The 15935-nt window shown below is 39.3% G+C and overlaps 1 protein-coding gene across 8 annotated transcripts in view; it reads left to right on the top strand.

The window, feature by feature from the left end:
* NEK11 (NIMA related kinase 11) overlaps positions 1 to 15935 on the top strand; it is a 248879-nt gene that overhangs the window by 37778 nt on the left and 195166 nt on the right. For 7 of the 8 annotated variants that reach the window (XM_082684317.1, XM_082684318.1, XM_082684319.1 and 4 more), the window contains one exon: positions 12970 to 13135. The exons of the other annotated variant lie outside the window; for it this stretch is intronic. In XM_082684317.1, coding sequence (XP_082540443.1) covers positions 12970 to 13135 — 166 coding nt within the window. The remainder of the gene's footprint in view (positions 1 to 12969; positions 13136 to 15935) is intronic. 8 annotated transcript variants of the gene reach the window in all.

Below are 15935 nucleotides of genomic sequence, written 5' to 3'. Positions count from 1 at the left end.
AGAGATGAGGAAGGACACTATATCATACTCAAAGGATCTGTCCAACAAGAAGATCTAACAATTTTAAATATCTATGCCCCCAACGTGGGAGCAGCCAACTATATAAACCAATTAATAACAAAATCAAAGAAACACATCAGCAATAACACAATAATAGTAGGGGACTTTAACACTCCCCTCACTGAAATGGACAGCTCATCCAAGCAAAAGATCAACAAGGAAATAAAGGCCTTAAATGACACACTGGACCAGATGGACATCACAGATATATTCAGAACATTTCATCCCAAAGCAACAGAATACACATTCTTCTCTAGTGCACATGGAACATTCTCCAGAATAGATTATATCCTGGGTCCTAAATCAGGTGTCAGCCGGTATCAAAAGATTGGGATCATTCCCTGCATATTTTCAGACCACAATGCTCTGAAGCTGGAACTCAATCATAAGAGGAAATTTGGAAAGAACCAAAATACATGGAGACTAAACAACATCCTTCTAAAGAATGAATGGGTCAACCAGGAAATTAAAGAAGAATTGAAAAAAATTCATGGAAACAAATTATAATGAAAACACAACAGTTCAAAATCTGTGGGACACAACAAAGGCAGTCCTGAGAGGAAAATATATAGCAGTACAAGCCTTTCTCAAGAAACAAGAAAGGTCTCAGGTACACAAACTAACCCTACACCTAAAGGAGCTGGAGAAAGAACAAGAAAGAAACCCTAAACCCAGCAGGAGAAGAGAAATCATAAAGATCAGAGCAGAAATCAATGAAATAGAAACCAAAAAAACAATAGAACAAATCAACGAAACTAGGAGCTGGTTCTTTGAAAGAATTAATAAGATTGATAACCCCCTGGCCAGACTTACCAAAAAGAAAAGAGAAAGGACCCAGATAAATAAAATCATGAATGAAAGAGGAGAGATCACAACTAACACCAAAGAAATACAGACAATTATAAGAAAATACTATGAGCAACTCTACACCAACAAATTTGACAATCTGGAAGAAATGAATACATTCCTAGAGACATATAAACTGCCACAACTGAACCAGGAAGAAAAAGAAAGCCTGAACAGACCCATAACCAGTAAGGAGATTGAAACAGTCATCAAAAATCTCCAAACAAACAAAAGCCCAGGGCCAGACGGCTTCCCGGGGGAATTCTACCAAACATTTAAAGAACTAATTCCTATTCTCCTGAAACTGTTCCAAAAAATAGAAATGGAAAGAAAACTTCCAAACTCATTTTATGAGGCCAGCATCACCTTGATCCCAAAACCAGACAAGGATCCCATCAAAAAAGAGACCTACAGACCGATATCCTTGATAAACACAGATGTGAAATTATCACCAAAATACTAGCCAATTGGATTCAACAGTACACTAAAAGGATCATTCACCATGACCAAGTGGGATTTATTCCAGGGCTGCAAGTTTGGTTCAACATCCGCAAATCAATCAATGTGATACAACACAGTAATAAAAGAAAGAACAAGAACCACATGATACTCTCAATAGATGCTGAAAAAGCATTTGACAAAGTACAGCAACCCTTCCTGATCAAAACTCTTCAAAGCGTAGGGATAGAGGGCACATACCTCAATATTATCAAAGCCATCTATAAAAAACCCACCGCAAATATCACTCTCAATGGAAAAAAACTGAAAGCTTTTCCACTAAGGTCAGGAACATGGCAGGGATGTCCATTATCACCACTGCTATTCAACATAGTACTAGAAGTCCTAGCCTCAGCCATCAGACAACAAAAGGAAATTCAAGGCATCCAAATCGGCAAAGAAGAAGTCAAACTATCACTCTTCACAGATGATATGATACTATATGTGGAAAACCCAAAAGACTCCACTCCAAAACTGCTAGAACTTGTATAGGAATTCAGTAAAGTGTCAGGATATAAAATTAATGCACAGAAATAGTTGCACTTCTCTACACCAACAACAAGACAGAAGAAAGAGAAATTAAGGAGTCAATCCTATTTTCAATTGCACCCAAAACCATAAGATACATAGGAATAAACCTAGCCAAAGAGGCAAAGAACCTATACTCAGAAAACTATAAAGTACTGATGAAAGAAATTGAGGAAGACACAAAGAAATGGAAAAATGTTTCATGTTCCTGGATTGGAAGAATAAATATTGTGAAAATGTCTATGATACCTAAAGCAATCTACACATTTAATGCAATTCCTATCAAAGTACCATCCATCTTTTTCAAAGAAATGGAACAAATAATCCTTGAATTTATATGGAACCAGAAAAGCCTCGAATAGCCATGGAACCTCGAATAGCCAAAGGAATATTAAAAAGAAAGCCAAAGTTGGTGGCATCACAATTCCAGACTTCAAGCTCTATTACAAAGCTGTCATCATCAAGACAGCACGGTACAAGCACAAAAACAGACCCATAGATCAATGGAATGGAATAGAGAGCCCAGAAATAGACCCTCATCTCTATGGTCAACTAATCTTCAACAAATTAGGAAAGAATGTCCAATGGAAAAAAGACAGCCTCTTCAATAAATGGTGTTGGGAAAATTGGACAGCCACATGCAGAAAAACGAAATTGGACCATTTCCTTACACCACACACAAAAATAGACTCAAAATGGATGAAGGACCTCAATGTGAGAAAGGAATCCATCAAAATCCTTGAGGAGAACACAGGCAGCAACCTCTTCGACCTCAGCCGCAGCAACATCTTCCTAGGAACAACGCCAAAGGCAAGGGAAGCAAGGGCAAAAATGAACTATTGGGATTTCATCAAGATCAAAAGCTTTTGCACAGGAAAGGAAACAGTTAACAAAACCAAAAGACAACAGACAGAATGGGAGAAGATATTTGCAAACGACATATCAGATAAAGGACTAGTGTCCAAAATCTATAAAGAAATTAGCAAACTCAACATCCAAAGCACAAATAATCCAATCAAGAAATGGACAGAAGACATGAACAGACATTTCTACAAAGAAGACATCCAGATGGTCAACAGACACATGAAAAAGTGCTCCATATCACTCGGCATTAGGGAAATACAAATCAAAACCACAATGAGATATCACCTCACACCAGTCAGAATGGCTAAAATTAACAAGTCAGGAAATGACAAATGCTGGCGAGGATGTGGAGAAAGGGGAGCCCTCCTACACTGTTGGTGGAAATGCAAGCTGGTGCAATCACTCTGGAAAACAACATGGAGGTTCCTCAAAATGTTGAAAATAGAACTGCCCTATGACCCAGCAATAGCACTACTGGGTATTTACCCTAAAGATACAAATGTAGTGATCCGAAGGGGCACATGCACCTGAATGTTTATAGCAGCAATGTCCACAATAGCCAAACTATGGAAAGAACCTAGATGTCCATCAACAGATGAATGGATCAAGAAGATGTGGTATATATACACAATGGAATACTATGCAGCCATCAAAAGAAATGTAATCTTGCCATTTGCAATGACGTGGATGGAACTAGAGGGTATTATGCTTAGCGAAATAAGTCAAGCGGAGAAAGACAACTATCATATGATCTCCCTGATATGAGGAAGTGGAGATGCAACATGGGGGGTTAAGGGGGGTAGGAGAAGAATAAATGAAACAAGATGGGATTGGAAGGAGACAAACCATAAGTGATTCTTAATCTCACAAGACAAACTGAGGGTTGCAGGGGGGAGGGGGGTTGGGAGAAAGGAAGCAGGTTTATGGAGATTGGGGAGGGTATGTGCTATGGTGAGTGCTGTGAAGTGTGTAAACCTGGCGTTTCACAGACCTGTACCCCTGGAGATAAAAATATATTATATGTTTATTTAAAAAAATAAAATAAAATAAAATAAAAAATTAAAGTCTTCTCTTCCTTCTTGTAGCAAAGTGTTAGTATCAGGTGTCTTTAGCCACCAAAATGGCTTACATCATAAGAAAGATTTACCTCCCTAACAAGAAGTCGAGAGAGAGAAAGAGAGAGAGCGAGAGGAGAGAGAGCGAGCACTTTCAGGGTTGACAGAGTCAGCAGCTCACAACATCATGAAGGACCTTGGTGCCTTCCCTTTTCTGTCATTCAGCCTGTCATCCTAAGGTGGCTTCCTTCATGATCCCACCTGGCTGCCAAAGTTCAAGGTGTCACATGAAAAAGATGATGACTTGCAGAGGCAGATTAAAGAAGGGTTTCCTCCCACACTTCTCTTTTTATCAGTGAGGAACATCTTCCCCAGAAAACTCCCAAAGATTTCTCATATCTCACAGGATGTTTAAACTAATCCCTGGCAAGGGAAATAGAATGACATGATAGACTTAGGTTAATTATGATTCATTCCAGAGGCTGAGGAGAGTGTCCTCCTCTTTAGAGCATATGATGATGGAGATGTGGGGAGATGAGTAGAGAGTCATCAATGTCTCTTAGAATAATCAAGCCATAATATTCAGTGACTGGCTCATCTGTATAAATAAGAAAAATAGAATGGCCTGACCACTTCTAATGTGGTATAGAGGAAAAGGAAAGGGGAGAAGAGGAGTTATAACTGGTTTTGAGGGGGAAATTAGAGTTGAATCTAATTATAGATTCCTGGTTATAAGGAGAGCTTTTGCAGTCTATAGAAAGAAGCTCCAGAAAGCTGTCCACTGTGAAGGGAATGTACTCATTTTTTTGGCTAAACTGAGAGCAAAGGGCAATTTCTTCTTAATGAAGCTTTTCATAAGCCAGTCCCAGCTGCTTTTAAGGAGGCTGTGGTTTAAAATGGGGGAGGAAATAGACACACTATAGTGAATGCACGAATATACAGGCTTTCAACAGGGTCGAAACCAATGCTGACTTGCAGAGGCAGATTAAAGAAGTAGTTACCTGATGATTAATACTCACTCATGGATTTCTTGGCTTGCCTATAAACTCTTTGCTCAAGAGAAAAGAGAAGCCCCTGGGCAAAGGGTAAATCAGGTAGACATTTTATTATCTTCTCCATGTAACCTCTAAGAAGTCCTCTGGAAAAGGACTGGATAGGACACATCCTGAAGCCAGTTCTGTTTGTGCACTGACACCAGAGGGTCCCTGCAGAGAACTCAGAGTGGGCATCAGTATGGTTTCCAGTCCTGAAACAGGTACTCAAGCCACTTCTGTTTTTTTCAAATTTATACAGATGGGAAAAGTCATTGAATTCACATAATTATTAGAAATTTTTTATCTAGGCCATATTTGTCGTCAAACCTCCTACTCCACAAGTTTCTGTTTACTCTCTTCTGTTCCTTAAAAATAAATGGCAACTTGCATAATTTGTTATGGTACCAGCATTGAAACACAGCATGGAAGTTGTCACCACAAATGACAATATAATCTAGACAGGAGCCAGGGTAGCATATTTGCCAAACTAAAATGTCTGAAATAATTCTACTCTTATTTATTTGTTCTTTGTTTACTATCTGTATTATTAGTTCTTATCAATTATTTATTTTTTGCTTATTATCTGTATGTGATACTTCTATACACTGCTAATGTGTTTGGAAACTAAGTCAATCTTGAAAAGCCTAGGAAATGGAATTTATCCGTAGGTTATAATTGATTTTCAGTTTCATTATTCACTACTAAAGACACTTTACTTTGTCTAGGTATCACTATATCTTAGCCATCCTTAGGATATAGATAAATTCGGCTAGAATTTAAAATGGAGGAACTTTATTTTTAATCCTGTGGGAGACAGGCTTGGTGCCCTCCCCATACTCCTTGAACAATTAGTGTTTCCTGTGCGTGGATCCAGTCTTTACCTGCCAGCAACTGCAGTGGTGCCTGAGGCCTCTCTCTGGCTGTTAGGGCCCAGGCTCTGGCAGGCTGAGAGAATGGGGGAGTTAATACTCCCAGAGAATGAAGTCAGATGGTCCTCGCCCCTCGGGCAGAAAGACTCAGAGGTGCCTATTCTACACTGGCTTCCAAGGTTCCTTCACAGAATTAAGCTCCAGTTGCCCAAAGTGGTGACCAACTTGGTAATATGCCCTTGATCAGCTTTCCTTCCCTCTCTCTCACTTCCCCACTCCCTCACTGCTTAGTTGACCACTGGCGCACAAATCTTTGTCTCAGGGTTTACTTCCCAGGGACCCCAAACTAAGCGAATCCTCTAGGGCAGAACATGGCGTAATGGGATGGTTCCTCACACTTATTTTTGAAATCTTGTTATATAAAACATATTTGGATAAAAACAGTATAGATGAGTGAGGAAAAAGGAAGAAAAGGGTGATTTGTGAGCCTGCTAGTTTTATAGATCTTTTAAAAAGAACCTCTACCTATAACATTTTCATTCCACATTCCATAATATATACTCTGGTTGTGTGTGTGGTGTGTGTGTGTGTGTGTGTGTGTACCAGAGTGGTATGTAGAGAATGGTATATATGTATAGAAATTAAGTAGTTTTTGTTAGTAGTTCTCTTAAAAAAAAAAAACAAAAACCAAAACCTCACATGCTTATTAACTTCCACAAACTATTCAGATGATGCAAATGTGGACATTCCTCTCCTGGGTTTGATTTACATAGGGAAAATAGTAAAGAATGATAAACTCATATCTTTTGCCTCTCGGGAGTCCACCTAGAGAAAAGGTGATTCTGCACAGTAAAAAGTAGTTTGCATTTGCCAAAGTGAATGACCTGGGATGCTAGTCTATAGATTTTGATTTTTCTTCTCTTCTCAAAGAATGATTAGGGATTCCCATCTGCCACCAAGCTCTATTAGAGCATTTATCATGAAGTTGTTCAATTATTTTTGTACTTGCTGGTCTCTCCCATGGGACTGAGCTCTCTTGGAGGGCAAGAGGTTTATCTTTCTTATCTTTGGATCCCCAGTGTATGGCATGGTGTTTGACCATCAACAGCTGGTCAAGTAACAGAAGTATGGGATTTCCTATCTTAAGGTGTTTGGTTATGGCTGCCCAGAGCCTCATACAGAGTCTGAAATTGGGCTCTGCCCCTCAGCAAATGCTATGAGCATTTGCACTGCACCGTCATGCCATTTGAGCCCCCAAATCCCTTCTAATGCTTTGATCAGGGGTAGAGAGGAAAAGACCAGGTGAATCAGTTCTAGCCCCCAAACGAGCTGAGATCAGGAATTTAATGGTTAAAAACAAAAGCAGTTCTTAGATATGGCCTATTGTGGTGACCCATAAAAAATTTTGTTCTTTTCTCTGGATACAGACATTAAAATATGCTTTTTAAATTGCTAAGAGAATAAATAACTGAAATAAAATAAAATAAAATTCCATCCTAGTATACTCTCCACAATGTCTACAAATTTTTTTTCAGCTACTCCTTTAAGTAAGTTTAGTTCCTGCTTTTTTCATTTTTTAATTGTTGTACAACTTTTTTGAATCAGTATTGCTTTCTGCCACTATATTTTTTTATGTCCCTTTACATTTTAAATTTATATATTAAAGAGTATGAAACAACTTTAATAAAGGGTGTTTTGTACTCTTATGATATTTCTACCCATAAAAGAATATGAAATACTGTGACCTTAAATCCCTTAGAGGATCCTACATTTGAAGACTTGAATTAATAAATAAAAATCAGCCTAAGTGAGTCAAAGTTTCGGAGGCTCAGTTTTTTGTTTTTGTTTTTTTAAAGATTTTATTTATTTATTTGACAGAGAGAAAGAGAGAGCACAAGTAGGCAGAGAGGCAGGTGGAGAGAGGGGGGAAGCAGGCTCCCTGTTGAGCAGAGCGCCCAACACAACACGGGGCTCAGTCCCAGGACCCTGAGATAATAACCTGAGCTGAAGGCAGAGGCTCCCAGTGAGCCACCCAGGCACCCCACAGAGGTTCAGTTTTCCCGAACCCAAAGTGCTAGCAGTGATTTTGGTAACACCTGAATGTGCCTATTGCATTGGTCAGGGCTCCCAGGTACAGGTAAAAGCAGCCACTGTCTGAGGTTTAAGCAGAAGGGAATTTGTTCCAGAAAACAGAGAGCTCACGGCAGCAGCAGGAGGGCTGGGGAGCAGGCTAATGGCTAAATTTCCAAGAGCGTCAGCCAGAACAAGGCCACTGGAGTGGCTTGCTGCCTTTTCAACCAGGCCATGCTGTTTCCTCCGACCCCTGTGCTAACAAAAGGGATACCCAGTGCCTAACCTGTTCCTTTACTCTGCTCACACCCATGGCAAAGTTTCTGGTGGGTGCAGCTGACTGATGGAATCTAGGTCATACCCTGATACCCCAGCTCAAGGGAGGTGGGAGATGTGGGGTTTGTTTGCTTATCAGTTTTTGTGCATTTTTCTCTATCTGGGGAAGGCAGGACCCACAGTCCAAGAGTCTGTTGCAATGTAGGGAGGCTGTCTAAAGATGCAGGGCAGCCACAAATGACAGGTTTCTGCTATGATAATGTCTCATGAAAATAACAACAGGCAAATTGTGCAAACTGTTTGCCTTCTACTATTAAAACTGTGTAGCAAAAAGATGGGATGGAAATAACAAAATCATTAATGCTGATTATCTCTGTGTTGAATTGTGGGTAATATTTTCCTTTTGTTTAAAAAATTTCATATAAAGATACTGTATTTCCTTGAAAATTAGAAAAAATGAGAGCTCTTCAGTTAAGAAAGGAAGATTAACATAATTGCCGCCTTGCTAAATGAATGAAAACTCTATTTAAAAGTCCTGAGCAGATTTATGTTAACTACACTAGAATTAAAATATAAAGCAATCCATAAATCAATTAATTAATCAATCAATCCACCACCCCCCCTCAAAAAATAAAGTCGGGAGTAGATTTAATAATCTCTCCTTGTTAAACAGGTGAATACTGAATCAAAAAAAGCGACACAACAAATAAAAAACTACCATCATCTAAGCCGAGGTTGAAATCTGTTTCCTTTGGCTCCATCCCCAGTGGGTGCAGTAGCTGCTGCTCACATTAGAGGGTCACAACATCTTAAATGAGGGGAGCCTCAGATATCATTTACCCTTACTTCATAGCATTCATCTCAATTTGAAGTTTTCAAGAATATATGTATTTTCACACACTCCTATACATTTATCTGTTTAATGATTTGTCTTGCCCAGTAGACACAAGGGCAGGGCCTACAAGTCCCCAGTGCCTGCTGCACCATAGACACACAGTAGGTGCTTACAGTATACAGAGTCATTGATGGTTAAATCACAAGGAAAAGGATCACAGCTCGTCATCTCTAGACTAACTGCAAGGATTAACAGCACTACCAGCTGTCTATCCCTCAATGGGAAGCATTTGAAAGAACAAGGGGAAATTTGAGAAAAAATAACTCCGTAGTTAACATGTTAAAAATGTAGTCTTCCTCATACATGTCTTGAGTGACTGAATTTTCAGGGAATGAAATTACCAATAGTTATCCCGGATTTCCAAAGTCATTCTTCAAAGTTTAACCGTTTGCTACTGATTCTAGGAAGAAAGAAGAATGCCACTTGGGAAAAAGAACAGAAAGTTTGTAAAATGAGTGAGTTTGCAGGGATGCCTATTTCTTGTTTGTTGTTTTTTGCTTTTTGCCACTATCATAAAGTTTCTTGCAAGCAGTTGAGGTTCTGATAAAATAAATACCTGTCATGTTATTTGAGAGTCACTGAGCAGGTGACAAGCTGTCCTTGATTTGGTAAGTTTCCATGCTATCTTCAGCTGATATTGATCTCATATTAAGTGATATGCAATGAGAGTTTCCTCTGTCAGTTCAGTGACACAATTTTAGGTAAGGAAGGTAGACTCTGTCTGCGTCAGCTAGAGATGATATTAGGTATCACCTGTCTTAATAACCCTACCTTCGTCTGCTACGCTGTGGGCAAATGAGATTTTATGCTTTATCATTGAGCTGCCAGACAGGACTCAGGTAACTATATGTAAAATCTCACACTCTGTTGCACAATAGTTAATGTTTATGAGGAAAAATAAGTATCTTCAAGCTTTTGATAGCATTTGTTCCTTCACAGCAAGAGAATATTGCAAGTTTGCGCAAGGCTTTATATTGTCATGCTTAACCACTGTGACTTTTACAACTGCATGTTAGCTGGGCACAGTAAATTACTGGAAAAGCACTATGAAGATGTCACTGAGCTTTACCTGCTGTGTGGTAATCTTCAGAAGTTACAGAAAAACATAGCCACCGATGTCATTTCAAGCTCCTTTTACTACACTAACAGCCGGAGATGCCACTCTTAATAAAATGAGGTCATTTTAAACCAAATTCTTGATGGCACAGTCTTCTCATAGAAAATGTTACCAAGCAAGCATTTCTCTAGAATCCACTTCATGATCAATTAGGGACCTGATAATGTGTTCGCTAGCTAACAAAACCAACGTGAAAGCGCCATCAGGGGAAGGAAACTGAATGTTTCAACTTTCTAAATTGCAGCCCTAATTAAAGGGTCCTGTAACTGGCAGTGCAGAACCTGTGGGGCTCCTGGCAGGGCCATCCTCCCTAATGCAACCAGGGCCTGCCATGCTTGTCTTTTGGGGGTGGATGAGTTCTTACTGGGAAGACCATGAAGAACATTTAAAATGAGTAAAATGTTATAAAGGACTCAAGTTTTAGGAAAACTGATTTCCCAATAAGGGCCGTCTTGAAATAGAAGGTTCTCCTGATGAGATTTTAGAGAATGGACACTTAATGCCAACCTTTTATTGGTCAAGAAAAAATGCCAGATGTCATCCAACACCTGACAGGAATCAGTTTAAATAAGGACACTTTCTAAGTTTTCCTACATAGTGTCTCAGCTTCTAGGACAGATGGTCTAACCTAGAATTTTTATGAAACGTTTGCCACTGAGGAATGGATTGGATAAAACTACAAGATACAGCGTTAACTGTAACATCTAAGTTTCTAGGCCAGGAGTCTGAACAAAGAAACAGGCTCTATCCCTGGTATTGCCTGAGGAAATTTCTTCTACAGTAAAACAACTAGGGAAAAGTCTTATTTGAATCAATGAAAAGTTCATAGGATAATTATGTTTTTAAGGATCATAGGAGCTCTCCTATGCAAATGGATAGGAGACATCCCATCATGACATCCACAGTGATTTGGGCTAGTACTTGGGTAAACAGAGCAAACAATTTTTAAGTGAAATGACATAATGAAAGCATTTATATCAACTTAAAACATATCATTGTACATTTTTCCCCATTTTTTGATGCACAACCAACAACTAGTATTTTTTTTTTTAAGATTTTTTCTTTATTTATCTGACAGAGATCACAAGCAGGCAGAGAGGCAAGCAGAGAGAAAGGAGGAAGCAGGCTCCCTGCAGAGCAGAGAGCCCGATGTGGGGCTCACTCAATCCCAGGACCCTGGGATCATGACCTGAGCCGAAGGCAGAGGCTTAACCCACTGAGCCACCCAGGTGCCCCAACATCTAGTATTTTCTAATTAGAGGTCCCTTCATCTTCTTTGCATAAACTACCTGCAATATATATTGTTTTCCAGGTTTACCTTCTTTAAAATGAAATGAAAATTTAGCAACTGAATTCAATATACTAAATTTTTACATTTTTAACCCAACTTTTTAGCACTATCTTGTCAATTATTATCAGCATTTTTTTTTTTTTTTTGCAACTTGTCACACTCAAGTTTTTTTGGTAAACATTTAACTCAGTTTTCCTTGCAAAGATGACACTCATACTCATTCTTCATCAGTTTGTCACATCTAAGTCACAAATTTACTGTAAGAAGCACAACTGGCATGATTAAGTTCAGGAACAAGCACAATCACTCAGGTAAGCACACATCTCACCTAGAGGGGTAGAAGTTAATGGATGTGCTGGAGAGCACCTACTAGGCACAAGCATTCCCTATGGCAAAGCGACAATCAGTATCTGTTAGAAAGAACTGGAGAGCTCTGGTTCATCCATGATTTGGTTGAAGGGCCTTTAATTAAGACTGTTTCTACTATAAATACATTTTCATTAATATGCATAGGTTGTAACTCTTAAAGAACATCTTTGCAAAATGTTTTCTAGTATGGGTTCTGCAGAACTTGCCTTAATGAATAGCTAACATTCACTTATAATCAGCAGAATCTGTCTGTACACATAATTGGTGCTCTAAAGTGCTTTTTCCCAGCAATCTAGTTTACACTTGGTACTATAATTGGTTTGTTCATCAGACTATTTTTTTCTCAGATGGGAAGAGATAGTGTTTTGGTCCACTCTCATTGAGTTATCACAGTTTTAAAATTAATAATTTGGAGATTTAATGAGCTCTTTTTCCATTTATACATGCTTGAGATCCTAAATTCCTCTCTATCAGTGTTTTTAGATTTTTTTTCTTGTCCTAAATACCAATAGCAATAAAGTATGCTATGCCAAGGATAGTTTAAAAAAGAAACTAAATAGATAATGACCCTATTGATATTAAGTTGTTAGATTTGGAAAATTTTAAGCTGAGAGAGAGAAGCACACACCCACACAGAGGCAAAGAGAGACACAAAGGCAAAGAGAGAGAAGGACATGGGTAAAGACAGAAAAACACAGAGACAGCACTGATAGATTAATAAATACATACATATATAGAGAGAAACAAACAAACAAAAAAAGAAACAGAAATAGATACCAAGATAGGAATAGAAATAGAAAAGCAGAGGAAAACAGATAAGGTGAAGGATAGGAAGAGAGTCTCACAGAGACACAGAAAGAGACAGATGAAAGCAGAGATGCTATGTGAAAGACAAAGGGAAGCTGAGACATCTACAGAGACAGAGGAGGAGCAGCCCCCTCAGCAATGTTGCTCAAAATTAGCTCAGATTCTGCCCTGTTTGACCAAATCTGTAGGGGTACAGCTATGTCAGTGAGCAGGATAGGCAAGCAGGTTCAGGGACCACTAGGCGACAGTGTCATAACAGACAATACCAAACCTACGTGTAGGTCATGGCCTGGACATTAGTTAGGTGGCCCTGGACCACTTTTCATAGCTGTTATTTTTTAACTCTAAATGTATTTAAATTTTTATTTTTGTTTGTTTGTTTGGCTGCAGAAAGGTACTGAAGGAAATCTCTGTTGGAGATCTTAATCCAAATGAGACTGTGCAGGCCAATTTGGAGGCTCAGCTCCTTTCCAAGCTGGACCACCCCGCTATTGTCAAGTTCCATGCGAGCTTTGTGGAGCACGATAATTTCTGCATTATCACAGAGTACTGTGAGGTGAGACTCTCCTCTTTTGGAATTCTCAGTAAGAATCTATTTCACAGTATATAGCTGTCTATAAAGAGATATCTCATAAGTTCAGTGATCAAATCATAGGTTGAGAAGGTTGGATTAAATAGGTGATAGGGATTAAGGATATTGTGATGAGCACCGAGTATTGTATGGAAGTGTTGAATCACTATTTGTACACCTGAAACTAATACTATACTCTATGTTAACTAATTGGTATTTAAATAAAAACTTTTAAAGATTTTTTTTAAAAGATTTTATTTATGCATTTATTTATTTGACAGACAGAGATCACAAGCAGGTGGGGCCGGGGAGAAGCAGGCTCCCTGTCAAGCAGAGAGCCTGATGTGGGGCTTGATCCCAGGACTCTGAGACTATGGCCCGAGGCTCTAACCCACTGAGCCACCTAGGCGCCCCAATAAAAACTTTTTTAAAAAAGAAAAAAACCCACAAGCTGAACTATAAAGCCTTGGGGTATGGTGTCTTGCAGCTAAGAATGATGATCTCTAGGTAATTGACAGACTCACTTCCAATGGAGTAATAGTTGTTACGGGACAGTGCCTCTTGGAGAGAGAGTAATTTAGGGAAGGATTACCCAAACCTTTTACAATGGTCCAATACTTAGATGGACATTTCAATGCTGTAACAGGCCTGGACAGAGCAGAGGTCCCTCTCTTGACTTTCAGGTTCTAGGCCTATTCCTCATTTTCCCCAGTGGAAGTTTGAAAATGGATATATGGCTCATTTTCCTCATGAAAATCTTTCTTCACATTTATCATTTTGTGATTTATGGCTTCATGTATTTGCAGTTTTCCCTGCCACTCCATGTTCTCTGCAAGTAATAGCCGTGTATTTTACTGAGCCCCAACTGAGTCTGAACCTGCTTGGAAAGGGAGGGGAGGGGAAACGACAAGGCGCGGCTGTACTGTGACGCTGTGTTTGCTCCTGAGAGGCCAGGTAGAGGGAAGCTAGAAGGGCTGGGTCAGGCAGAGAGAACATGAAGATGACTTTGCTCAAAAAGTATCTCCCAGAGCATTCTGGGAGCTAGTCTTAGCCAAATGTACCTTGGAGGAGTTTGGTGCTTGTCATACTTTACAGTGAATTTAGTCAGCTCATCACCTGGGTGTTACCAGGGCCTGAAAGAAAAGATGCTGGAAAGAAGGAAGAGATTATGCTGAGTGAAATAAGTCAAGCAGAGAGAGTCAATTATCATACGGTTTCACTTATTTGTGGAGCATAACAAAAAGCATGGAGGACATGGGGAGTTAGAGAGGAGAAAGGAGTTGGGGTGAACCATGAGAGACTATGGACTCTGAAAAACAATCTGAGGGCTTTGAAGTGGCGTGAGGGTGGGAGGTTGGGGTACAGGGGGTGGGTATTATAGAGGGCACAGATTGCATGGAGCACTGGGTGTGGTGAAAAAATAATGATACTGTTGTGCTGAAAATAAATAAATGAAAAAAAATTGAAAAAGAATAAATGAAACAAGATGGGATTGGGAGGGAAGCAAACCATAAGTGACTCTTAATCTCACAAAACAAACTGAGGGTTGCTGGGGGGAGGGGGTTTGGGAGAAGGGGGTGGGATTATGGACATTGGGGAGGGTATGTACTGTGAAGTGTGTAAACCTGGTGATTCACAGACCTGTACCCGTGGGGATAAAAATATATGTTTATAAAAAATAAAAAATTATATTAAAAAAATAATAAAATAAAAAAAATAAAAAATTTAAAAAAAATAAAATAAAAAAGAAGGAAGATGATTGTTAGAATGGAAGGCAGGCCTGTTTGGTCAGAAACTTTGGACACCCAGAGGGTGCTGTGTGTTTGAGACACAGAAAAGAAGAGGCAGAAGAAACTCGGAAAGAGCAGGGATAGCAACAAAAGTCAGCCTTGCCTGCTTGACACATTAGCTAGTGTATTAACCAATATGAAGCTGAAAGCCCAGTTAAAACATCTGCAAGTTTGAGATATTCCAAGTCCCAGCTATTTCTGGGTAGGTCAGCCTCCTCGGCTCAGCATTGCCAGGTGTTACCTTGTCCATTCCTCTGCTTGGAGGAAAGTGAGAGGGAAAGAGGAGGGCGGGAGAACCACTGCATTTGGGTGTCTACTTCTCCTTCAGCCAGTGGACTGCTAAGAAAAACAAAATGATGAGTTGTGCAGAGCTGTGATAATGAACAGCTACTCTGGCGTGTATGTCCTGAATCCATGCAAAACGATAGGTGTTTCCGTGTGTAGCTACAGTATGATCCATCTCCTATAATTTAATCATTTATCTTCCTTTTGCCCTTCAGTTAATCAACTGTTTTATTTGGTAGACAACTGACACCTACTGCTTGTGACTATTACTATTACCTCCTGCTGCTTTTGGCACATTAGACTTTCCAAAGATTCTCTCCTGGTCTTACTATTTTTCAGTGTGGTCAGTACTATGCAATAGAGCTTTCTGTGATAGTGGAAATGTTCTCTATTTGTGTTGTCCAATACAGTAGTCAGGAGTCCCACATGACTCTTTTGCACTTGACAAAGTGTGGCTTGTGTGGTCAAGGCGCTGGATGTTAAATTTTATTTAATTTTAATATATTTAAATTCAAATAACCATGTATGGCTACCAGCTACCTAGAAGCTCACCTAGAGTGTCTAGGTGATAAGCTGGAACTTTCTTTCCCTGTCTTATTTTAAAAAATGTTTAACTTTAATCTAATTTTAATCTACCAGAAAACTTATAAGAATAACACAATGAACTGTTCATCCAGATTTGCCAATTGTTATAATTTTCCCACATCTGC

This window comes from Mustela nivalis (assembly GCF_964662115.1).
Source record: "Mustela nivalis genome assembly, chromosome: 1".
Taxonomy (NCBI): Eukaryota; Metazoa; Chordata; class Mammalia; order Carnivora; family Mustelidae; genus Mustela; species Mustela nivalis.
Note: the sequence above shows the minus strand (reverse complement) of the source record. Positions and strands in the feature narration are given on the sequence as shown.